General features: G+C 47.8%; 1 protein-coding gene across 2 annotated transcripts in view; it reads left to right on the forward strand.

Annotated features, from left to right (window-relative positions):
- The first annotated feature begins 447 nt into the window (after positions 1-447).
- Positions 448-26,399, forward strand: part of OLFML2B (olfactomedin like 2B) — a 48,830-nt gene continuing 22,878 nt past the window's right edge. For both annotated transcript variants that reach the window (XM_055587287.1, XM_055587288.1), the window contains exons 1-4: positions 448-1,045; positions 3,482-3,745; positions 6,511-6,618; positions 24,591-24,767. In XM_055587287.1, coding sequence (XP_055443262.1) covers positions 872-1,045; positions 3,482-3,745; positions 6,511-6,618; positions 24,591-24,767 — 723 coding nt within the window. In that variant the 5' untranslated portion in view covers positions 448-871. The remainder of the gene's footprint in view (positions 1,046-3,481; positions 3,746-6,510; positions 6,619-24,590; positions 24,768-26,399) is intronic.

The following is a 26,399-nucleotide window of genomic DNA, read 5'->3' on the forward strand; positions in this document are numbered from 1 at the left end:
GGAAAAGAAACATCCAAGAGCAAATGTTCCTTCCGTCCTCCAGGTGCAATAAAAGGAGGGTGTTGAGGATCCATCTATACTGGCTCGCGCTTGGAGAGAGCTCTTGGTGCCTACCTGCCAACCCACAGGAAACTCGCTCCTCTCGGAGAGAACGGGCACAAGGGATCCCCGAACTTCAAGGACCCGGCTCAGGGTAACTTCTCTCCCATTTGCGGTCAGATGAAAGAGGCGCCCTTCCGACGTCACCCCTGGAGGGCGTGAGCAGCAGTTGAGGTCGAGTCGGGGGCGGGGTCGGCTGGTCTCCCCGCCGCCCGAGCCCAGGGCGCTTCCCGGTCCTCCTCCTCCTCCGCGCGGTTACTGGCTGCATCCCCGCGGCCCGGCACAATAGAGGCTCCGCCCTCCCTCCGCGCCAGCGCTGCGCGGCGCCCTGGCCCAGCAGCCCTCGGCACCGCCGCCGCTCCCGGCCCCGCACTCCCACAGGGCCCGGGTGCGCCCCCAGGCTTCCCGCCGCCCGCCCCGGCGCGCAGCGCCCCGTTCGCATCAGCCCGGACCCGCTCCTTCCACCTGAGCCCTCTCCAGAGGACGACGCGCTCGCCTTGCCACCTCCACCTTCCTTGTCACCTCCTTCTGCCCAGCGCCCCACTGTCTACCGGCTGATCGCGTCGGGAAGGAGATGACCAGGGTCTCTGGGGCGCACATTCCTGCCCCGCCCGGCCGCACCCAGCTCTAGAGCAGTCACTTTGGGGCTTCAGCCAAGATACCCTCTCGCCTCTCTCCTTGCTGAGATACCCGCGCCCCCCGCCCCACCACCCTCCGCACCGGACCCCAGCCATTCTTCCAAGGGGCCGAGCTCCCTCTTGTCGCCTTCCTCATGGCCAAGTCTTTGCTGCTAGTTCTCTGCTTCGCTCTGGTTACGACTCCGGGCTGGGGGTACAGCACTCCCCCCACCGGGACGACCGAGCCCCCAGATGTGCAGACGGTGGCACCCACAGAGGATGAGACTCTGCAAAACGAAGCAGACAACCAGGAGAACGTGTTATCTCAGGTAGGCTGCGAGTCCCATGCTCACTCCTTTGGCCCCAGTGATGGCAAGAGCCTTAAGACGGTCCCCGCTGAAGCGTTTGGAGGCAGCTGTTTGTCCCTCCATTACCGAAGGGGAGGGCTTTTGCTTTTCATTTATCAGAACATTTTGTTAACTGAAGAGACATGGGTCCTCCTCTCAAAGTCATAGGGTCTTTCAAGGTTACAGAATCAGGAAAAAGGAGAGGAGAAGGAAGGGGAGACATGTCACAATTCCCTGAGAAGAAAGAAAAAATATCAAAACCTTTTGGTTCAAGGGTTGTGGAAAGTATGGCCATCTCTTGTCTGTGTGGCTGTTTGTCAGAACTGGAATGTGAATACAGGCGGGCGTGTTGGACCGAGGCAGGTGGTGTAACGCACGGGGAGATATTCATGACCCTGAGTGAGACCCCCAGGGAGGAAGGAGAGCAGCAACAAGTGTGATGAACATGAGGTGAGCCCCACACTGAGGCACTGATGATAAGTGCCCCCCTCACACTGGGGAGATAAGAGGGAAATGCAGATCCACTCAGGTCTGGCAGATGGTGTTGGAGTGGGGAGTGACAGCGGGTAGGGGCAGGATCTGTAACACGTCCTTTTACAAAGAGCTTTCACTTGTTTAATTTGCCTCAATCCTCACGCGTGCTTACTCCTGCTCTATAGATAAGAACCGTAAGACTTGAAAAAGTAAAGGGCCCTAGAGATGGGCAGAGCCAGGTCCTCTGACTGTCTGCAGCCCTGATCTCATGACAGTAAAAAACAGTTCTCTCTAGACTGTTTATTTCACGCCTTCCAGGACTGGCCTGATGATTATGTGTTGGGTGTCACCTTAATCCTAAGGAGGAGGGACGGCTGAAAAAGGATCCCTATAGTGCTGCCTGTGCCTCTACTAAGCTCTTGGACTGGGGTCCTTGACTCCTTCCTGTAGAAAGAATGATCGGCTCCACTTTGGCATTTATCAAACACTAGTCACCTCACCCTTCCTTTAAGAATTATGCTAATATATGCCCTATACTCATCCATAACCTCGCACTGACCCCTAAATCAAAAAGACTTAAAAATCCATCATACTGGGGCTCTGGAGGACCATCAACAAAAACTTTCCTGAAACTTGAGCCTCCTGAAAGGAAGGACTTTGCCCAGAGTCTCTGAGTAGGGCTATATAGGAATCTAAGCAGAGTTTCAGAGAGCAGACAGCTATGATTTTCCATCGGCCCATAAAGACTGGCCACTTAAGTCATCTTGAACTACAACTCTGTCTTCCACTGATCCATTCCGCCTTTGACAACAGTCCTAACACAAATATTAGTATTAGAAGAAACCCAACCTTTGCAAGAAAAACATTACAAGACTTCTTTCCCCCAACTGCATCCCAGGAACATATCCACTCCAACAAGCCCAGAGCTTGCCTGCCAGGGTCATTAGTCAAAGGAAGGGAACCATTCCCTGTGCCCACAGAGGGAGCCATGACCTTGGGGATATAGGATGTCTTGCAGAGGAGCTGGGGAGGAGCCTTGTCCCCAGCAAGTGCCTAGGATTGTGGTTCCAGCAAGCCTGCCCTTGCGTGTTTTCCTGCCTGGGCAAGCACTCAGAAGGAAATGTTTAGCGCTGTGGAGGCAGCAAGTGCTGCCAGTTTGCTTTCCTGGCTTTGGCCTGGGGTTTGGGTGCAGAAGCTATTCTAGGAGCCAAATGAACCCTTGGGCTGAGTAAACCTACTGACATCTGCATCTGTCTCTCTCCTCCCAGTTTCTTTTTTCCAAATCTAACTCATCCTTTGAGGCCACATCAGATACCACTTCCTTCTAGAAGCCACGCTCTGTGGCCTTCTGTTTGAGCTCCCACTGGACTCCCACATCCGGGGTACTTACCACTCTCTGCTTGGGGTGATTGTAACTTACAAACGTCTTGCACAGGAAGCTCTCGAGAGCAGGCTCTCTGACCCATTCATTGCTTTACCTCTCATAGCACCAAGCTCAGTCCCAAGGTGGCACTCAGTAAATGGAGAATGAATGAAGGGGAACAGAAGCCAGCAGTCTTGAAATCGGAATGCCAGTTTTCCAATCCCTCCATCATCCTTTCTCTTTTCCCTTTTCAGTCTAAATCTGGATTCTAGCTAAGGCAAGTACTATTGGAAGAATGATGGAGCTTATTTGTTTTCTTCCTTTAAGTGATAAAAGACTAAGGCTCCCTGAGAAATGCACTCCTTTCCAAAATAAGTAAAGAGAGCTGAACTCAGAGTGCCTTCCAGGAAATGCTAGAGTCAGCAAATTGTGTTGCGATGACCCCTTCAGCTCTGCACCAGAGTGATCGGAGATCTCTGGCTAGCAGGACATCTGACAAAGTGAATGTAGAGCCTTTTTCAGGACCCTGACAGATGCTGGTGTTTGCACAGCCCCAACCTGGTCTCTCTGTCTTTGTCCAGTTGCTGGGAGACTATGACAAAGTCAAGGCCGTGTCTGAGGGCTCAGACTGTCAGTGCAAGTGTGTGGTGCGGCCCCTGGGCCGAGATGCCTGCCAGCGGGTCAACGCGGGGACCTCCCGGAAGGAAGACTTCTACACAGTGGAGACCATCGCCTCGGGCCCCTCCTGCAAGTGCGCCTGTGTTGCACCTCCGTCCGCCCTCAATCCCTGCGAGGGAGACTTCAGGCTCCAGAAGCTTCGGGAGGCAGACAGCCGCGACTTGAAGGTAGGACCTGGTGGAGGGTGATGGCCGGGTGAGAGGGTGCCTTCGGGACCCGTGAATCTGACAAGGCTTTTGCTGGGGATCAAGGCCTTGGAATAAGTGGGCCCTGTTTTAACCTTTAAAGGAGGTCAGGCTCTGGGCCGGAGAGTGTTGCGTGTGGATCCGGAGCTGATGAATTGACAGACTGGTCATTTGCAACTCTAACGTCTGAGGGTGATGCCTAAAGCAAAGTATGTCTCCCTCTCTCTTTTGGAGCCAAGGAGGCCGGGCCTGGGAGCAGCTGCCAGACCCAGCTGGCCAAAAGAACTCAGCGTTCTTCTCCAGGAAAGTTACTGCCATGATTCGCTGTCAACACAGCAAGTACCCCAGAGACACACAGAGAGCAGTGAGCCTTAGCCCTCAGTGCGAGAGCTCGGTGACCCAGGGAGGAAGAGGCCTGGGGCCTGCCCTAGGTCCGGTCAGCAAACTGCAATCCTGTAGAGACACAGACCTAGAGAACAAGTGTGCGGATACCAAGGGGAAAGATGGAGGTGGGGGGAATTGGGAGATTGGGATTGGCACATACATACTACTGATACTGTATATAAAATATATAACTAATGAGAATATACTATATAGCACAGAGAACTCTACTTAATTCTCTATGGTGACCTGAAGGGCTTCCCTAGTGGCTTAGATGGTAAAGAATCTGCCTGCAGTGCAGGAGACCCAAGTTCAGTCCCTGGGTCGGGAAGATCCCCTGGAGGAGGGTATGGCAACCCACTCCAGTATTCTTGCCTGGAGAATTCCATGGACAGAGGAGCCTGGCAGGTTATAGTCCATGGGGTTGCAAAGAGTCAGACACGAATGGGTGACCTGAATGGAAAGAAAATCCAAAAAGGAGACGATATATGAATATCTGACATGACTTAGCAACTGAACAACAGCAATAATATGTACATGTGTGGCTGATTCATTTTGCTGTACAGTCGAAATTAACACAACATTGTAAAGCAACGATACTCACAATTGGAATCCTATAATCCTGGACCACAGGGTGGGGAAACTCAGGCCCTATCTGGGGCAGCCGCATAGGTCAGCTGAGGCCTTCATCTGATCCCCACCTTCCGCTCTTCATCTGTAGTGTGGGCTCATGGGATAAGCTTGATTTAGAGTCAGACTTGGGTTCAAATCATTGCCAGTGCTTGCTGCATGGTGATATGCAAGTTATTCAACTGGCCTGACCTCAGTCTCCTTGAATTAAAAAGTAGGAAGAGTAACATCCTCCTTTGAGGGTTTTGAGCACAGATGAGAGGACTATTGAGTACTTGGCACAATGACTGACATAGAGTTGGGGCTCCATAGACACATTCCAGTAATGAATGACCATGTAAAGTGCTGCTGCTATGCCAGAAGCTGGTGCACACTTGGTAACTGGTTGTCACTGATATTCCTTTAAGCAGAGTTGGGCTTCACCCAACTCCAGTGCTCTTGCCTGGAAAATCCCTTGGACGGAGGAGACTGGTAGGCTGCAGTCCATGGGGTCGCTAGGAGTCAGACGCGACTGAGTGAGTTCACTTTCACTTTTCACTTTCCTGCATTGGAGAAGGAAATGGCAACCCACTCCAGTGTTCTTGCCTGGAGAATCCCAGGGACGGGGGAGCCTGGTGGGCTGCCATCTATGGGGTCGCACAGAGTCGGACACGACTAAAGCGACTTAGCAGCAGCAGCAGCAGGGTTTACCAGTAAAATGAGTGTCCCAGAATCCAGCCATGTCACTCAGAGCTGCAGCTCTGCTGTGAAACAATTTCTGAACCAAAGGCACAATCACTCAGTTATAGGATTGGACTCTGGGGGGGTTCTGAAACAACACTAGGCAAAATTTTAGGAATCAGAGAATCATCACAGTTCATCCTCACTTGCTGCCCTTCTGTGGCTGTCACCCAGGCTTCAGCTATCTTCCTCTGATGCAGAGGAAGGAAATCTTTGAAACATGAGCGCCTCACACACGGAGTTCTTATCTGATAGAAAGGCTGTGGGCACAAGCATGTCCAGCAAACTCTTCCAGGGATAGTCCTTGTCAGGGAGGCTCACTTTAAGCATCTCTCATCAGCTTCCTGTGCCTAAACTTTGCATGACCTGGATGTCACCAACACCTCAGCCACCTTTCTCCCACTGCTCTGTACTGGCAGGGAGGACAGTGTCAGAAAAACTGAGACAGCTGGGTACCCCGTGACAACTTGCCACCTTAAAGGTGGGCCACCTCCCAGGGGCAGTTTTGCTTTTAGTGCTAAGGTAAAGCTTGCTGGTGTCTTCCAGGGACTTCAGCAGACAATGCATGTAAGTATTTCAGAAGCATATCCTCAAGGCACGGATGTTAATAAGCCACTTTGTTGAGTGTTTATATATCACTTGTTATGGGCCAAGGTATCATGGGGAATCGAGGATGAAGATGACATAGCACTGCTTTCAAGGAGCTCACAGTCTAGCAGGAAAGACAGACATGCATCCAACTGATAGACTTAATAAAGGAAGTACAAACAGTTTGGTGAAGCTATTCAGACCTCAGTTGACTTGTAGGAGTCTCCTATCTTCTTAACCATGTACTCCAGTAGACAGAACACACCTGCACCATTGGATCTGCCTATCCACCCGCTTAAGTGCCAGTTTCTGAGGGCTGCCTCGCAATTCCTGGCTAGTGGTGTCCCTGTCCAGCCTCCGACACAGAGACGTCTCCCTCTTGGTCCATCTGCATCCGCCTTGGTCTCATGCCTGCCCTTGTTTCGTAGCTCTCCACCATTATAGACATGCTGGAAGGAGCTTTCTACGGCTTGGATCTCCTGAAGCTGCATTCAGTTACCACCAAACTGGTGGGGCGAGTGGACAAGCTGGAGGAGGTAAGGAAGAGTCTAGATTTCTATATCTTTTTCTTGATCAAACCTCAAAGTGTATTAAAGTCAACCAAAGCCTTTTTTTCAGAAAGCACGTACCCTGGTTATATTTAACTCATTATTCTTTGGAAAGAAAAAAATATACATAAAACACTCATCCAAAATCATGCCAAATTGTTGGTGATAAAAAGAAATACCTTCTTTTTTCCATATATAAGAACCACTAAACAATGTATATCTATTTTCCCTTGACTTCGAGGGAACTCAGAGCTGAATAAAATGTAAAAAGTACAATAAGCATCTTACTTTATATTTTAAGGTGGAGTCATCTCTCTTCTGGGTATATGGTTATTAATTTCCTTTCTTAAAGAAACTATTCTGGTGCATGTCTCTGTGTGTGTCAGAGAGGAGGGGCAGCAATCCATCTCAAATCCATTTTAGAAAAAAAGACATAAAATGTTTACTAATAAATAATACCCCTTATTGGAAACCATTCAGGCTGCTCACCTCCAGGAAAAGTAGACTAGTAATGTAATGTCCATAGACAGAGATGCATTTGTGTGACTGAGTTCTAAAGAGGTGCACAGCTGGAGCTATGATTTTCACAGCTGATGGGAGATGGAAGTCATAAACGGTAATGTTGACATTGATTTGTTGTTGTAATGCTTCAACATGTAAATAAGCAATCATGTAATTCTCAGAAAAGGAATGATCATCGTTCAGCCAGTTTGATGAGAAGTTTATTGACTGGCATCCAGTTCTTGAATGAATTCTTGAAGCAGTGGCTCAAAGAGCTGCTACTTCAAGTAGAAAACTATTTAATTTTTAGAATGTTAAGGTAAGATAAATTTAATAATGAGATGATTGTAAATATATTATTATTCCTCATGAAAAAGTGGGCTTTTGGGGGTCTCTTGTGGAGAAGCTGAGGTTCCCTGATGGGTGATTAGCTGAGATAGCAGATGTAGAAGGAGGTGTATGTAAGGCTCTTCAGGGGGGCAAAAAAAGCCACTGGACCAGGACTCAGGACAGTGAATTGCTCTTTGTTTGCCGTTCCCACGCAGCCATATCTCACTTTTTCCATCTGTGAAGTGGGAAAGGTCTGCTGCCTACTTTGTGTGTTTCCTGAGGGGATAAAGTTGAACTAACCATTTCATAAATACTTTGAAATGGTTAAAAAAAACAAAGCACTCAGGTTATGACCAATGAGAGAGTAGGGGCAAATATCCCTCTGTTGCTTTGCCAGGAGAACTGGGACAAGGATGATGAAACGTTATGGTTTCAAGGATTGATTTCAGCACACTCCTTACACTCCTAAAATGTTCCCAGAAAGAGAACACCACATACAGATGGCCAACAAACACATGAAAAGATGCTCAAGATCACTGATTATTAGAGAAATGCAAATCAAAACTACAATGAGGTATCACCTCATACCCAACAGAATGACCATCATCAAAAAAATCTACAAACAATAAATGCTGGAGAGAATGTGGAGAAAAGGAAACCCTCCTGTACTGTTGATGGGAATGTAGACTGATACAGCCACTGTGGAGAGCAATATGGAGATTCCCTAAAAACCTAGGAATAACACTACTGTATGACCCAGCAAGCCCAGTACTGGGCATGTACCCTGAGAAAACCATAATTCAAAAAGACACATGTATCCCAATGTTCATTTCTATTGAACATTTACAATAGTCAGGACATGGAAGCAACCTCAATGTTCATTGACAGATGACTGGATAAAGAAATTGTGGTACATATAGACAATGGAAGATTACTCAGCCATAAAAATAAACAAATTTGAGTCAGTTCTAATGAGGTGGATGAAACTAGAGCCTATTATACAGAGTGAAATAAATCAGAAAGAGAAAAACAAATATTTGATATTAATGCATATATATGGAATATAGAAAAATGGTACAGATGAGCCTATTTGCAGGGCAGGGATAGAGACACAGATGTAAAGAACAGACATGTGAACACGTGGGAGGTGGATAAGGTGGGACAAATCGAGAGTGTAGCATTGACAAATATACACTACCATGTGTCAGAAGAGTCTGAAATGCAGGGCTTGGATGCAATCTCTGAAACGACAGAATGACCTCTGTTCATTTCCAAGGCAAACCATTCAATATCACGGTAATCCAAGTCTATGCCCTGACCAGTAACACTGAAGAAGCTGATTTGAATGGTTCTCTGAAGACCTACAAGACCTTTTAGAACTAACACCCCAAAAAGATGTCCTTCTCATTATAGGGGACTGGAATGCAAAAGTAGGAAATCAAGAAACACCTGGAGTAACAGGCAAATTTGGTCTTGGAATACGGAATGAAGAAGGGCAAAGGCTAATAGAGTTCTGCCAAGAGAATGCACTGGTCATAGCAAATACCCTCTTCCAACAACACAAGAGAAGACTCTACACATGGACATCACCAGATGGCCAACACCGAAATCAGATTGATTATATTCTTTGCAGCCAAAGATGGAGAAACTCTATACAGTCAGCAAAAAGAAGACTGGGAGCTGACTGTGGCTCAGATCATGAACTCCTTATTGCCAAATTCAGACTTAAATTGAGAAAGAAGGGAAAACAACCAGACCATTCAGATATGACCTAAATCAAATGCCTTATGATTATACAGTGGAAGTAAGAAATAGATTTCAAGGGATTAGATCTGATAGACAGAGTGCCTGATGAACTATGGATGGAGGCTCGTGACATTGTACAGGAGACAGGGATCAAGACCATCCCCAAGAAAAAGAAATGCAAAAAAGCAAAATGGCTGTCTGAGGAGGCCTTAGAAATAGCTGTGAAAAGAAGGGAAGTGAAAAGCAAAGGAGAAAAGGAAAGATATACCCATTTGAATGCAGAGTTCCAAAGAATAGCAAGGAGAGATAAGAAAGCCTTCCTCAGCTATAAAGCAAAGAAATAGAGGAAAACAATAGAATGGGAAAGACTAGAGTTCTCTTCAAGGAAATTAGAGATACCAAGGGAACATTTCATGCAAAGATGGGCTCAATAAAGGACAGAAATGGTATGGACCTAACAGACACAGAAGATATTAAGAAGAGGTGGCAAGAATACACAGAACTGTACAAAAAAGATCTTCACGACCCAGATAAGCATGATGGTGTGGTCACTCACCTAGAGCCAGACATCCTGGAATGTGAAGTCAAGTGGGCTTTAGGAAGCATCACTACGAACAAAGCTAGTGGAGGTGATGGAATTCCAATTGAGTTATTTCAAATTCTGAAAGATGATGCTGTGAAAGTGCTGCACTCAATATGCCAGCAAATTTGGAAAACTCAGCACTGGCCACAGGACTAGAAAAGGTCAGTTTTCATTCCAATCCTAAAGAAAGGCAATGCCAAAGAATGCTCAAACTACCGCACAATTGCACTCATCTCATACACTAGTAAAGTAATGCTCAAAATTCTCCAAGCCAGGCTTCAGCAATATGTGAACCGTGAACTTCCAGAACCAGTTCAAGCTGGTTTTAGAAAAGGCAGAGGAACCAGAGATCAAATTGCCAACATTTGCTGGATCATTGCAAAAGCAAGAGAGTTCCAGAAAAACATCTATTTCTGCTTTATTGACTATGCCAAAGGCTTTGACTGTGTGGATCACAATTAACTGAAAAGTTCTGAAAGAGATGGGAATACCAGACCACCTGACCTGCCTCTTGAGAAATCTGTATGCAAGTCAGAAAGTGACAGTTAGAACTAGACATGGAACAACAGACTGGTTCCAAATAGGAAAAGGAGCACGTCAAGGCTGTATATTGTCACCCTGCTTATTTAACTTATATGCAGAGTACATCATGAGAAACACTGGGCTGGAAGAAACACAAGCTGGAATCAAGATTGCCGGGAGAAATATCAATAACCTCAGATATGCAGATGACACCACCCTTATGGCAGAAAGTGAAGAACTAAAGAGTCTCTTGATGAAAGTGAAAGAGGAGAGTGAAAAAGTTGGCGTAAAGCTCAACATTCAGAAAACGAAGATCATGGCATCTGGTCCTGTCACTTCATGGCAAATAGATGGGGAAACAGTGGAAACAGTGGCTGACTTTATTTTGGGGGGTTCCAAAATCACTGAAGATGGTGATTGCAGCCATGAAATTAAGATTCTTGCTTCTTGGAAGGAAAGTTATGACCAACCTAGACATCATATTAAAAAACAGAGACATTACTTTGCCAACAAAGGTCCATCTAGTCAAGGCTATGGTTTTTCCAGGAGTCATGTATAAATGTGAGTTGGACTATAAAGAAAGCTGAGCGCAGAAGAATTGATGCTTTTGAACTGTGGTGTTGGAAAAGACTCTTGAGAGTCCCTTGGACTGCAAGGAGATCCAACCAGTCCATTCTAAAGGAGATCAGTCCTGGGTGTTCATTGGAAGGACTGATGTTGAAGCTGAAACTCCAAATCTTTGGCCACCTGATGCGAAGAGTTGACTCATTGGAAAAGACCCTGATGCTGGGAAAGATTAAGGGCAGGAGGAGAAGGGGACAACAGATGAGATGGTTGGATGGCATCACCAACTCAATGGACATGGGTTTGGATGGACTCTGGGAGTTGGTGGTGGACAGGGAGGCCTGGAGTGCTGCAGTTCATGGAGTCGCAAAGAGGCAGACACGACTGAGCGGCTGAACTGAACTGAACTGAACTGATGTGTAAAACAGATAACTGATGGGAAGCTGCTGTATGACACAGGGAGCTTCACCCAGTACTCTGTGATGACCTAGAGGAGTAGGGTGGGGATCCGGGTGGGAGGGAGGCACGAGAGGGAAGGTATACATGTATACTTATGGCTGCTTCATGTTGCTGTACGGCAGAAACCAACATAATATTGTAAAGCAATTATCCTCCAATTAAAATTTTTTTTAAAGATAGAGAACACCAGAGCCTTCTTAACTACCCGTAGCCTTAACTCCCTCAGGGCTGGGATGAAGTGCTGTCTGAACATGGCCGTTTGCTCTGGGAGGGTTGGTAGATCCATAGTCACTTCTGTTGTGAGGTCTAATGAGCGGGGTCAGGGTACTGGAGCCCAAACTTGGAGGCAGGCCAAGGTGGCCAAATAGGATCTTGGCAGTCTACTCTTATCACCCCACTCCTCCTGGAGGGGCTCCCTAAGAGAATCAGGCTACTTGGCTTCTTGAGTCTTTCCTTCCCTGATAGTAATAGCTAGACTGATGGGATTGGGAATGGTCAACAGCATCCTACTACCAACGGACTTCATGCAGGCCTGGGATTCTTTCTCCCTTTTAGAACCAGCTTCTGCTTCTTTCAAATGGGTTCAAAAGGAATTAGACCATGATCCAACTGGATCTTTGAAGTTGAAAAGTACCTCCCTTTCCCTTGGCCCTTAGAACAATCCAAATGTGCAGGAACATCAGTAACAGCCTCCTCTTCTGCTTGTACCTGACCTTGGCAGCCACATGTTTTTCATTCTCTCTGGAGAACACAGCCTGGGAAAGGTGGCTCTGGGGGTAGAACACAGTGCTCATGAGGCCAAGGTCAGGCACTCAGCCTCTGAGAAGGCCAGTGTGCTGAGCTTTGTTGAAGGGCTATAATCTGTTTCTAGCCTTGTCTAGCAGCTGAGTCCTCTCTGCTGGCAAAGGAGGGGGCTGGGGGTGAATTTGGTGCAATGCCGCTACCCAGAAGCATCTATCTTCTGAACAGTCAGTCACTGGGTTTTCGCCAAAACTAACCATAGTTACATTGATGAGAGCTATCTCTTTTTCAGAACTATGGAATGTTTAGTAGCAAGAACTGGAACCTTTGTAATCATCATCATCATCCCTTATATTTGTATAACATTAGTGGTTTTACTTAGTGGCTTCCCTGGTAAAGGATCTGCCTGCAATGCAGGAACAATGCAGGAGACATGGGTTCAATCCCTGGGTCAGGAAGATCCCCTCGAGGAGGGCATGGCAACCCACTCCAGTGTTCTTGCCTGGAGAATCCGGTGGACAGTGGAACCTGGTGAGCTATAGTCCATGGGGTCACAAAGAGTTGGACACAACTGAAGTGACTTAGCAGCAGCAGTAGTTTTAAAGCATTCCATTTATATTTAGTTTCTTTGTTCCTATGAGCTGGTCAAGACATGAGACCAAAGGAAATTAAATGGCTTTCCTACAGACACAGTGCTGGAAAGAATAGGCTGGAGCTCAGGTCATCTGGTTCCTTGTCCAGGCTCTTTCTAATAAACCTTATAAGTGTCTTCAAATCATTGCTAGTTGCCCTGGGAGCATCAGTTTTTCCTAACCAGAACTTATAGCAATAGTCCTTCCAAGGGAATTTCTAGGCAGAACCATGGCCATATCCCATAAATCTTGTTAAATAGGATTAAAGTTGAGTTAGGGAAGGTCTCATCCAGTGAAAGTTTCCCCAACAGGCAGCCCAAGATGACGAGGTGCTTTGGTGTGACAGTGAATAATCATGGGCCTGGGACTTGGGCCCACAGACCAGAGTTTCTTGTCTTTGGGTCTGGCCACTCGTCTCCTGGCTCTTGCTGGCCAACTCCGTCTGCAGTCTGCACACATTGAAAAGGCAGAATGCTGGGTAAATGGGAAAAACACTCCGTCTCCAGCCTGACTCTGCAGGAGGAATGGAATTGAACCTCTGCTCCTGGCCTTTGGATAGTCTTGAATCCCAAGGAGAGTTCTTTGGAGGTCAGACCAGACAAAAGGGGTCAAATGGAGGGGCATTTTGCCCAGAGTAAGATCAGAACTTGGCAGAAGAAGCAGGCACATACACATGCGTGCATCCCCCTCGGCTCTGCAGCAGGATTTAAGAGTGGAAACTCCATTTGCAGATGAAAGAGGAAGGAAGGAGAGAGAAATGGAATCTGAACTGTTGAGAATCTCACCTCCTGGTAAAGTGAGCTCTGGGAGCTCTGCTTGGTGGAGTGATTTTGGTTGAGCTTGTGTTTTAAATGGTGAAAAATAGCACATGCATAGGAAAGTGCATAAACAATGAATGTACAGCTTAGCAAATCATTATAAAGCGAATACCCGTGCAACCACCACCCAGCTCAAGAAACAGAGCAATGCTAACACCCCAAAAGCTCCCCACATGCCCTCTTCCCACTTACTCAGTTGGTGCAAATGTAATTACGGTTTTGGACCGTGAATTTTAAATCATTTTAACTAGGCTCAAACACAGCTTTATTAATCAAAAATAGGAGCCATTATGATCAACACATGTTTGCCAATGAGAAATGTTTGATTATTCCTGTAGCTTAAAAATCCATGCTTTGGGATTCAACGAACTCTTGGAAAGCATTTTCTGCATCCTGCTGGCTGTGGAAACATCTTCCTTGCAAAAAGTTGTCAAGCTGCTTGAAAAAGCAGTAGTGGGTTGGCAAGAGGTCAGGTGAATATGGTGGATGTGGCAAAACTTGGTAGCCCAATTCATTCAGCTTTTGAAGCGTTGGTTGTGCGATGTGTAGTCGGGCGTTGTCGTGGGGAAGAATTGGGCCCTTTCTGCTGACTGATGCAGGCTGCAGGCATTGCGGTTTTCGCTGTATCTCATCGATCTGCTGAGCGTACTTTTCAGATGGAATGGTTTCACCAGGATTCAGAAAGTTGTAGTGGATCAGACTGGTAGCAGACAACCAAACAGTGACCATGACCTTTTTTGGTGCAAGTTTGGCTTTGGGAAGAGCTTTGGAGCTTCTCAGCCCAACCACTGAGCCGGTTATCATATACAATCCACTTTCCGTCACATGTCACAATCCAATTGAGAAATAGTTTGTTGTTGCTGCATAGAATAAGAGAAGAGAGCACTTCAAAATGACAATTTTTAAAAATTTCTGGACAGCTCATGAGGCACCCACTTACTGAGCTTTCTCACCTTTGCAGTTTGTTTCAAATGCCAAACTACTGTAGAATGGTTGACATTGAGTTCTTTGCCAACTTCTCATGCAGTTGTAAGAGGATTAGGTTCAATGATGGCTCTGAGTTGTCATTGTCAACTTCTTATGTCCAGCCACTGTGCTCCTCAGCTTCAAGGCTCTCAACTCTTGCAAAACTTCTTGCATTGTACACCGCTGCACTGTATGTTCATTAGCAGCTCCTGGAGTAGAGGCGTGGTTGATGGTGCAAGATGTCTTGCCACTGTACAACCCATTTTTGAACTCAAATAAGAAAATTGCTCAAATTTGCTTTCTAACTTCATTTCCATGCTGCTGCTGCTGCTGCTAAGTCGCTTCAGTCATGTCCGACTCTGTGCGACCCCATAGACGGCAGCCCACCAGGCTCCCCGTCCCTGGGATTCTCCAGGCAAGAACACTGGAGTGGGTTGCCATTTCCTTCTCCAATGCGTGAAGGTGAAAAGTGAAAGTGAAGTTGCTCAGTCCTGTCCGACTCTGAGCGACCCCATGGACTGCAGCCTACCAGGCTCCTCCGTCCAAGGGATTTTCCAGGCAAGAATACTGGAGTGGGGTGCCATCGCCTTCTCTGAACTTCATTTCCATAGTCTAAGGTAAATATAAAATGGCAAGTAATGTCATAAGCAAAACAAACATAAAGCAAGAAATGCACATTAAAATGAGGTATAACATGACCACATTTATTTAGAATATATTCCAATATCAAATGGCAAATTTCAACAATGAAAACCTCAGTTCTTTTTACCCCAGCCTAATAAATCCCATCCCTGAAAGGAACCTCTATCCTTAACTTTGTTAATCATCTTCCTCGCTTTTCTTTACATTTTCATCACCTAAAGATACATCCCTAAATACAAGAGTTTTGTTTGTTAACTTTAAATACATAGAATCCTACAGAAGTATGTGTGTATATGTGTTAGGTTTCTTTCATTCAACTTAAAGTTTTTATGTCAATTCTGTGGCTTGTAGTTCATTCAGTTTTATTCCTGTGTAGTATTGTAGTGTGAGATTATACCACAATTTGCTGATCTTGCCTACTGGTGGTGAATATGGGTGTTATTTTTAGTTTTGTGATTCATAGTAGCCCCAGGAGCACCCGTCTAAAAGCCCATCCCACACACGCATACGTTTCTTTATGATGCGTAAGTGGGAATGAGACTACTGGGCTGTTATGCTTATCCCCAGTTTTAAGGGGTACGATTGGCCTTTCGCGTCCACATGTTTTGCATCAGTAGATTCAACGCACCGTGGCCAAAATATTGGAGCTTCAGCATCTGTCCTTCCAATGAATAAAATGGTGTAGTATTTGCATAAAACTCACAGACATCTTACCATATACTTTAACTCATCTCTAGATTACTCACAATACCTAATACAATGTAAATGTTATGTCAATATGTGGCAAACTCAATGTTTGTTTTTTGGAGCTTTCTGGAATTTTGGGGGGGAATATTTATGATCCACCTGATGCAGAGCTGATGGAAAAGACCCTGGGATGCTGGGAAAGATTGCGGGCAGGAGGAAAAGGGGGTGACAGGGTGAGATGGTTGGATGGCATCATAAACTCAATTGACAAGAGTTTGAGCAAACTCCAGGAGATAGTGAAGGACAGAGAAGCCTTGTGTGCTTCAGTCCATGGGGTCAAGAAGAGTCTGATGCAGCTGAGCGACTGAACAACACCATTTTGTATAAAGGACTTGAATGGATTCTCTTATCTGTTCTCGGGGGTCCTAGAACTAATTTCCTGCAGATACCAAGGGACAACTTTATTGCCATACTGTTCTCCCCAGTGGCACCTCTAGCAGGCTGTGAATACTCCATACCCATTTTTACCGAAAGTTGGTATTGACAGACTTTCTAATTTTTATAAATTTGGAGCATATATCTTAGTATAACCATTTCATTGTGTTTCAAAAACTTACGCTTCAAAACATCTTTCCTATTCACGTAGTGGAGGCCTGAAACCGCATGGGCATTCCTCTAGAACTGGTCCAAGAAAAAGGAACATCTAAGGTGGTCAATGGTCCAAGAACCTTCAGTGTGGTAGATCCAGACTGACCCTTTTTTGAAAATGGCTGGGAATGGGAAGGGGATGCATGAAGTAGCGGTATGTATTGGAGTTGAGGTGGGTGTAGGCACAAATATGGAGAAGGCGATGGCACCCCACTCCAGTACTCTTGCCTGGAAAATCCCATGGACGGAGGAGCCTGGTGGGCTCCAGTCCATGGGGTCACTAAGAGTCAGACATGACTGAGCGACTTAGTAGCAGCAGCATCGGGCACAAAATGGGATTCCCAGGTGGCACTAATGGTAAAGAACTCACCTGCCAACGCATAAGACGTGAGAGATGTGGGTTCAATCCCTGGGTGGGAAGAGCCCCTGGAGAAGGGAATGGCAACCCACTCCAATATTATTGCCCGGAGAAGCCCATGGACAGAGGAACCTGGCAGGCTACAGTCCATAGCGTCGCAAAGAGTCGGACACGGCTGAGTGACTAAGCACAGCACAGGCGCAGAGTATAGGTGCCAGGAGAGATAGGAATTAGAAGTCTAGAAGGAAAATCTGTAGCCTCCAAAGGCAAAGGCAGAACCTATTCATTGCATGACTCTTTTCACTCAAGGGCACAGATTCAGCCCAGACTTTTGCTCTAAGTGCACTCAGAGATACAAAGACCTGTAGGCTGCACAGGCCTAAGAGTGCCTTCTGACGGTAGAGGGACAAGACGCAAGGGTACAGCTGTGGTACCACCTACCGCTTCCAGGAGTAGATTTATTCTCGAAGTAAAGAAAAAGACAAACAGAGGGACAGCTCATTAAAATAATTTATTCTAGCTTCAAGGCTTTCATTGAATTAAGTCATGCCCATAAAAACTGCAAAACTTGGTGAAGGAATGCCCCACCCCCACTTAGCTGCAGGACACCTGTCAACATTTATAATTACTTGGAGGTGACTGTTTACACATGTGCTCTTGCATATGTGTGGGTGCGTAGCCCAGGGTCTTAAAATAGATGCATGCCTACAAGCTTTCCAAAGTGTGATTTCTGTTGCCCAAGTGTATGTGTGTGGCTCTTTCCCTCGCACCTGCCTGCTGGAGTTTGCAAACCCCATCCATGAATACAGATGGCACTGTGGAACCTTGTGTGTCATCTGAAGGCTTTTCTCCTGATAATGTTGCATCCAAGTGAGATTTAAAGTCTACAGTGGATTTACCAGACCCAGAGCTGGCCCTCTCCCCAGAATGTGTTGGCATAAGCGTTGCTGAGGGCTTCTCCCCCAGACGTAAGGATTTGGTGGCCTTTGTGTTTCTGGTCTGGAAGGCAAGATCAAAAGATCATTCCTGACACTGGGGGATACATCTCTTTACCAACTAATGGGGAAATGTAACTTTTGTCTGTGCAGACCAGGCCATGAGTCAGGGGAGCTGTCTCTTTCCAAGCCTCTCCTTTCTGCCTTCCCTCCACTCACATCGAGACACCAAGCGCACCCTTCCTATTGTTCACAGAAGGGTTTGCTGTAAATCTTTTCACTCTCCTCCTCACTCCAGTGTGGCCTGGAAAGGAGTGTCACTCACCCTGCCTGACCAGAGTGTCCTCATCTGTGAAAGGGGAAAGGATTGGAGATAAGATTTCTAAGATATATTTCAGTTCCAATGTTAATTCACATCTTAGTAAGGGCTCAGGTCAATATATTATCTCTCCTGGGGTTGTCTACACTTCAAATCTAATTTGTCAACGTGGCATGAAAGGTTTTCTTCTTGGCTAAAGGGGTTTACAGTGTGAGCATCTGTCCTTCATCCACTGGCCTAGGAATAGCTTGGAGCTGCCACGATGTAAGCAGTGCATGGCTATACTTATAGCATTGGTCATCAGAGGCCTGGAACTTCTTTCTTTTTATGTGTTTGACTATCTTCCAGGCTCTGAACGTCTTGAGGACAACCTGGGTCTAAGTTATTTTTGTTTGCTGGATTTTAGCCCCACACGGGGTGTGGACCAAATGGTCAGCAGCTGTTTGGTTGCGGGAGTGATGGAACACGTCAGCCGGCCACCCCTGCAGCACGGGCCTGCTACCATCGCCACCAGCTGCGGTCAGGGATTGTGTGGCGCCCCGGCTGTCCCGTCAGCTGGAGCACCGGCTGCTTCTAGCTGCTCTCCCCCTGCAGCTCTCCTCCAGGGGCTGCAGACAGCTGTCTTCAGGGGTGGCTGTCCCAGGCAACCTGGTCCTAGTCATGTCCTGGAGGCCTCTGAGGAGGTGCGGCAGGGTGAGTTGACGAGAACTCTGAGCCCTGCCACCAGGTCCAGTGACCCCCACCCCCAACACTGTCTCACTTCCCTCCCACAAGCACCCTGCTCCCTTCACCCTCAAGCTTGCCATCTGCACCGGAGGCCTGCCTCTCAGGTTGGGGCTGGACGTGCCTGCTGCACGAGTCGGGACCGTGCTTTGGCCCAGCTGCAATCTCGCGTGGTCTCCTTCTACAGGAGTCCTTCACATCCCACCAGCCTTGAATCCTCACCTTCCTCCCTGTCCCAGCCACAGGACGCCTTAGCTCCCTTCCCCTTTCTACCTGCATGTCTGCTACCAAGATCCCGAGAGTCCATCCCACCCTACCTTCAGCTCCACATGTCCAAGTCCTGTTTCGTGCCTGGCATTGAGCTACATGTGCCTCTTCATTCATTCTCCAAACCAAGCCTGGGAGGCAGACATCATTATTCCGACCTCCGCTACCTGGGGCCTGGAGAGGTCCCATCCCTCGCCTTATGTGGTTACATAAAACCAGGTAGTGACTGCGGTATGCGTTTCATTCCTGGTCTCCAGAGCCTGCACTTTGCCCACCGTCCCTCATCCCTGCTTCTGGGCGGGAGAGCAAGACCACAGAGAACTGATGGAGCCTTGACCCTGGTTGTCTTTCCCTCGGGTCCCAACGCTTTTGGCTGAAGCTGCCCCATACTCTCACCCAGGCGTGCACATGCTTGTCCCACAGCTGGACAAAGTCAGGACACGTCTGAACCCATGGAACAGCCCTTCCATCCACGTCCATTGCCCCAGCGTGCACGACTGGTTGTGTTGGCCCTCCATGGCTCCTTCAAGCTGCCCTCTGACCAGCTGTGCTGCCCAGGGCTGGCTGTCAGGGGTACCCCCAATGCCAGGGAAACCTATACGTAGTTCCCCTTTCCTGTGGGACCTGCCTAGTTTGCACACTTCCCCCTCTCGGCCACCTGTGCATCTGGCTGTGGTCAGAGCAGGACACCTGTCCCATCTGGCAAGGCGGGCTTGCTCTTAGAAGGCGCCCTCGATGCCCTACTGCCTGCCCCAGCATGTGGCCCTCCTGGGAACACCTCTCGGCTCTTTGGCCCGAGTCCTGTGACCCAGCTCCCAGAACTTCAGTTGTCCTGTCTGGCTGTGTCCTGCCTTCTGTGCCAGCCCTCTCTCTTACCTACTCTTCTTCCCTCTTCCTTTCCCTCCTCACAGCACCAGGACCCTTGGCAGGGACGATGGGATGTGTTCACCCCGCAAGACGGGCACCCTTCCTGCTCTCTCTCCCTCATTGCCAGTGCTATGCCCAAGCCAAGTTGCACACACCATAAATGTCGTAGTCACAGCTGTCCCAGAGGGGAAGAGCCAGAGGCATGAGGTCATGGGGTTCAGCCTTCCCCCAGGGCAGGATGGAGAGTGTCCTGGGTAGGCAGCATCCCTGGTGCCTCCTGAGACATACCCTGCAAAAGAGCCTTGATATGAGGAAGGCAGAACCCCAGGGAGCAGTGGGGAGCCCTGCAAGGCCAGCATCCCTGGGGGAGAGGTGCCTGAGTCAGGGAGGTTGGCTAAGGAGGGGCATCTGCTGCTGCAGCCCTGGGGGACCCCAGCTGGCTTGGCCCAGCAGCCTGATGGGGTGAGGCTACCGCCAGCCTGCTGTTTATTCAGGCAGCTGGTGGGCTTTGCTGTTCCCAGGAGGGAAATAAAAAATATTGCTTCTCTGGGGTCTCAGGGCCAGGCCTGTCTCAAACTCTCCTCTGTGGAAACCGAGAATAATGGTGCCTCACTAAACCAGAAAGTGGCTTGGGCATTTCTAAATCAGTGAGAACGGGGCCTTCCAGGGGCCTAGAAAACCCAAGGTCTAGAGGGCAGGGGCTAATTCCATGGGATTTTCCCTTTGCCTCACAGCGAGTGTGAGGGTCAGTGCCGACTCTGTCCAGGCATTCAGGAATTGCATGAGCTCTTGTTTTGCTAATACAGCTACTTAGGCCACACCACTGGGTCTGGGGTCCTGGGGCCATGGCTGGGCAGCAGAGGTGGACACGTTTCAGTCCCTTAGAGTTACGTCACTGACCTTCCCCATGAGTCAGAACCAGCCTCTGTCACATCACCCCAACTTGCTTTTTTCATTGCACTTTTTACTAATTGATGGTTTCTTGTTGATTTCTTATTTATTGCTTACTTCCCCTCACGGAAAGTGGTCTTCATCAGAGCAGGATCCTTGCTCTGGCTTACCCTCCGTGCCCAGGACTGAACACATGAGTGCATTAATGAAGGAGTAGTGTATCGAACCCTGAACCTTCTGGGGCTTCACTCCACATCACAGGATGTGAGAATTACAGAAGATGCATGGGTGCTGCTCATTGCAGGTGCCTGTGGATGATCAGAAATGCTTGAATCCCATGAAGGCAACAGGAACTTCTCCTGTCAGCCCCGGGAAGAACCTGGCTCCTGTAAAATAGCCTTTCTGACACATTTGGGCCCTCTTTCCATCAGCTATATCCCAAGCTCCCTATATTTAAGGCAGTGCTTCTCAAACTTCAGTGTGTATGCAGACTGCCTGGGGATCTTGTTAAAATTCAGATTCTAATTCAGCAGGTCTGGTCAAGTCGGAGCTTCTGCATTTCTTTCTTTCTTTCTTTTTTAATCAAACAATTTTTCAGGGACTCTTGCTCAGGTTAGTCTCCCCAAATCTTTGTGCTTTAAGCAAATGTATTTCAATAAATGCACACACACACACTTTAGATTATGTAAAGCTTCCCATCACTATCTACCTTTCTCCCAAATCCTACAGTAAGAACAGAGTGTCCGTATTTCTAACAAGGTCCTGAGTGATGGAGTGATGCTGTGTTGTTGGTCTCTTTGAGTAGCAACTGTGGAACCCTAGACCAGGTCACAGGTGTGGAGCCCTCTGTTTTGTTACAGGACAAAAATCTCTGGAACTGACCAAGTCGCATAGCAACTGTTGCCATGAGCCTCCGAATTTAAGCCAGCCAGTTTTCTGGCCCCATAGTAGGTAAAACTCCCACCCTATTACCTACCCTATAGCATCTTAACCAATCACCTAATGCCACCCTTCCAGTAGGAATCTTCTGTCTTGAGGCTATAAAAATTGGCTACCAGCCCAAGAAAGGGATGGGCTCTTCCTGGAGCCAGCCTCTGTTCCAAGAGCATCTCCCACTCTAATAAGCTTTATTCTCCCTTCATTCTGCCTCATGTCTGGAAATTTTTTTCCAATCTGTGCATAGACCATGACAGTAACATTCTATGAAAAATAACAGCCACTTAGTATGTCCATGCATTTCCACATACGTTAACTCATTCTTCATTACAACCCACAGGGAGAGTGCTAGTGTTAACCCCGTTTTACACATGGACAAATGAAGCACAGGGAGCTTAAGTAATTTGCCCAAGATAACAGGTCTAGCAGTAGCACCATTGAAATGTAAACTGAAAGGTTTCCTCCAGAATCCGTGCTCTTAACCGCTGCATTTGACTGACCCTGATAACACTTATCAGGAACGATACACGTCCAGTAAAACCGCTCATTCCGGGCACTCTTGAAACAACCTCCTCTCAAGGGCTTTCGCTCCCACACTTAGTTCTGTGATATTTAGGGAGGCCGACTTGGCGTCAGCCCCACAGAACACATTGAGCCTTTCCAGCGCTCAGGATTTGGCGTGCGCTGAAATGCTGTAAGATGGCATGGCCAGTGGTCTGGAGCCTGGTTAGTTTTAACAAGCACCTCGTGGGCTCTGCTGGGCGGCCCACGTACAGCCACTGGAGCCACAGTGTCTGGGCGTCACAGCCTGCCTCTACGCCCCCTAGCTCTGAGCCACCGTGGCATCTAGGCCAACAGCGGCATCTTACCAGACTGCAGACTGCCTGGCAGTGTCTGAGCTTTTGCACATCTTGTATCTGTCTGTCAAAGAAAGAGGGAAAGTGTATACGTCCTCTGTGTTTACATGGTTACTTCCTCTATCACCCTCATAAACAGGACCCAAAGGAGAACGTCACATCTAAAAATTCAGATGCTCATGGAAACTGTGGAATGGGAGCCAATGCTGGACAATATTAGATCTCAGTGCAGTAAACGTCTCTAAAAATAGCTAGAGATGAAAGGGTACCTCTAAGTCTGTTGACAGCTGCCCAAGATTCAAATCCCATTCAGCCTCACCTTCTCCAGGATGCTGCCTCTGATGCCTCTCGCCACCCCTCCCTTTGAACGCCTGTGGGGCATTTGCAGAACCTGACGTGGTTGGTCATCTTTTTCCTGCAGTGGGGAGCCTGTCTTCCCCACTGCAGTTGTCCCCCACGGAACCCACCCCCACCTCCCATCCCAGGACAGGAACACCAGAGGAATTAGAGGATTTCTTTCTGCCATACTGTACCCTAGACACACAGGAGGTGCTTACCAGTATTGGTTGATAGAAATGTAACTTTGGTCCTTTCTGGTATGAAGTACATCTGGAACATGGGTAATTCGCCAAGTAGGGGTCATTTAGGGAAACATTTTATGTGTGATTAGGAAAGTTTAAAGCCAGCCTCTCAATTTCCTATGTAAATAATGCTTTTTAAATGCAGGGGAGCCATAAAAAAAGGGTGAAGGGGTGTCCCTGGGGGTCCAGTGGTTAAGAATATAGCCGCCGATGCTAGGTCACGGGTTTGATCCCTGGTCTGGGAAGACCCCACATGCTGCAAGGCAACCAAGCCTGAGCGCCACAACTACTGAAGCCATGTGCCCGGAGCCCGGGCTCTGCAACAGGAGAAGCCACTGCAGGACAAGCTCGCGCACCACAGCTAGAGAAGCCCCTCTCGCTGCAGCTAGAGAAAGCCCACCCACGGCAACGAAACCCAGCGCAGCCAAAAATAAACACGTAAATATTTTTAAAGGGCGAAATGTTGCCATTTGCAGCAACATAGATGCATCTGGAGAATATCAAACCAAGTCAGACAAAAACAAGTATGACATGAAATCACTTATATGTAGAATCTAAAAAACAATACAAAGGAATCTATATAAAAAACAGAAACAGATTCCCAGACATATTAAACAAACTTATGTTTACCCAAGGGGAGAGGCAGAGGAGATAAATTAGGAATACGGGATTAACAGACACAAACTCCTATACATGAAATAGATAAGCAGTAAGGATTTACTGCACAGCACAGGGAACTCTATTCAATGTCTTGTAATAACCTATAATGGAAAATAATCTGAAAAAATGTGTATGTATAACTGAATCACTTTGCTGTATACCTGAAACTAATACAATATTGTAAATCAACTAGAATTCAATTAAAAAAAGATTTTTAAAAAGTGCTCAAAAGAATACTTTGTGCTTATTAGAAAAGCAGATTAGGTAGATTTCTTTGACCACCTCTTTTAAAATTGCCTAGAAAATCCCTCTTTCATTAACTGAGCCATTGGTTCACATGTGGGGGGATGCAAGCAAATGGAATTTTTCTGTAATGTTACTCATCACTGGTACGAGCATACTGTGTGCACAGGATGGAAAAATAGCAGGTGTCCCAGTAGCTTGGGGACACGACAGTATTATTATTAGGAAAGCCGTGGTGGTACTGGGAAGCATTTCCAGTCGTGGACACACTGGAGCCAAGCTGCCCTGGAGATGCCACCTGAGTCCAAGCGCCAGTCCTCAGCACAGGGCTGGACACTCCTGAGGGTCCCTGTGGTTTCTGGTTGGTTTCTCAACCTGCCTGTTGAGTCTCTGGGCTCCGAGCAGGTGATGGCTGCCAGCTCCCTCCTGCTTGTCTTCAGAGCACTTTAAACGACTCCCTTTTAAAAATTTTCTCTCTTGCTAGGAAATATCTAAAAACCTCACCAAGGAAAATGAGCAGATCAGAGAGGACGTGGAAGAAATTCGAACTGAGATGAACAAGCGAGGCAAAGAGAACTGCTCCAATAACATCCTGGACAGCATTCCGGACATCCGCTCGGCCCTGCAGAGGGACGCGGCTGCAGCCTACACCCACCCCGAGGTACAGCCCCGGCCCCCGGGGGCTCCGACCACAGCCCTCCGGAAAGTGTACGCCCACCCCCTCGCAGGTGCATGGAGCCTTCGGGCTCCAGCCTCCCACGGGCATGGTCTCATTCCATCTACTCAACCATCCCATCGGTCTGACAGGGCAGAAGTGGACCCCATCACACTTAACACTGAAGCCCCAAGAGGTTCAGCCAGGGTTGAAGCCAGGACCCAGATCTGGGTCTCCTGGGTACCAGGCCTCTTCTTTGTATTATACTTCATCCTGCCATTTTGAGCATCCCTTGCATTTACAAGTTAGGTGGCTTGTCTGGGACCATCCTAGTTCACTCCTGCTGTCTCGGCATGATCGCTAATGACTCCTTCTGTCACTCTAGAAGAGTCCCAGTTTGGAAGCAGTCAGCTGTGTGGTCCTCCCCATTTGTAAGGGACTCTGTGAGTACTTCCATCATCCATCACACCGTACGGCCCTCACCCCAGCTCTGGAAGGCAGCCCGAGGCCGACATCAGTACCCTCACTTTGCAGAAGAGGAAGCAGGTCCAGGAACGCTCACGTTCCCCATGGCTCAGCCGGAAAGTGGCAACAGGGGTCTCAGATCTCTGTCTCTGCCCACTCAGCAGTGTCTGGGTTGGTGCGATGAAATGAAACACTACCTAATGTGATTTGGGTGATGCCAGAGGGCCTACTTGCTTAAAAATACCTCCCCATCTGATACCTGTTTCTTTTGTCTCTGCTTACCAAGTTATATGGGAGAAGGCAATGGCATCCCACTCCAGTACTGTTGCCCGGAAAATCCCATGAACAGAGGAGCCTGGTAGGCTGCAGTCCATAGGGTCGCTAGGAGTCGGACACGACTGAGTGACTTCACTTTCACTTTCCACTTTCATGCATTGGAGAAGGAAATGGCAACCCACTCCAGTGTTCTTGCCTGGAGAATCCCATGGACGGAGAAGCCTGGTAGGCTGCAGTCCATGGGGTCGCACAGAGTCGGACACGACTGAAGTGGCTTAGCAGCAGCAGCAGCAACCAAGTTATATTTATGTGCCAATAGTTATATATATATTATTATTTATGTGTTATCTCCTAAATTGCTGCCTGTGAAACAGGAGCTAACCCTAAAAGAATAGAAGAGGAAACAGGTAAATTCTGGCAGCAGGACTTGCAGAATGTGGATGCTCTCAGCAAGGCAGGTCTGGATAAAGTGTTATAAAAGGGGTCCCTGGCAAACATGGAATAGAGACAGCTAAGAAAGGTCTTGCTTACTTTTACTGGGCCACGGGTTGGTGGTGGACAGCAGAGCGTGGATTTCAGGTGACCCATCGCGGGATCCCCTCAGCCTGGGGCAGGTGGGCAGAGTGTGGGTTGAGAGGGTCTGGGACAATGACAGCAAAGCCCTGAACTTGTGGCTCTATGTGCTGTGACATTGAAAAGGGCTGGGAAGTGTTGCTGCAAAGGATTTGTTGCCTGGGTTGTTAGGAATCAGGGTAAGAGAGGAAGTAAGGTTAGGCCTGCGGGCTTGGAACTCTTGAGCAAAGAAATTCCCCAAGTGGTGCCAAGCAGGCAGCAGCTGTGGGTTTGGGGAACCTTGAGCATGTGTTTTAAAGGCAGAAGAGCAGGCAGATTAGGACT

This window comes from Bubalus kerabau, chromosome 6, assembly GCF_029407905.1.
Source record: "Bubalus kerabau isolate K-KA32 ecotype Philippines breed swamp buffalo chromosome 6, PCC_UOA_SB_1v2, whole genome shotgun sequence".
Taxonomy (NCBI): Eukaryota; Metazoa; Chordata; class Mammalia; order Artiodactyla; family Bovidae; genus Bubalus; species Bubalus kerabau.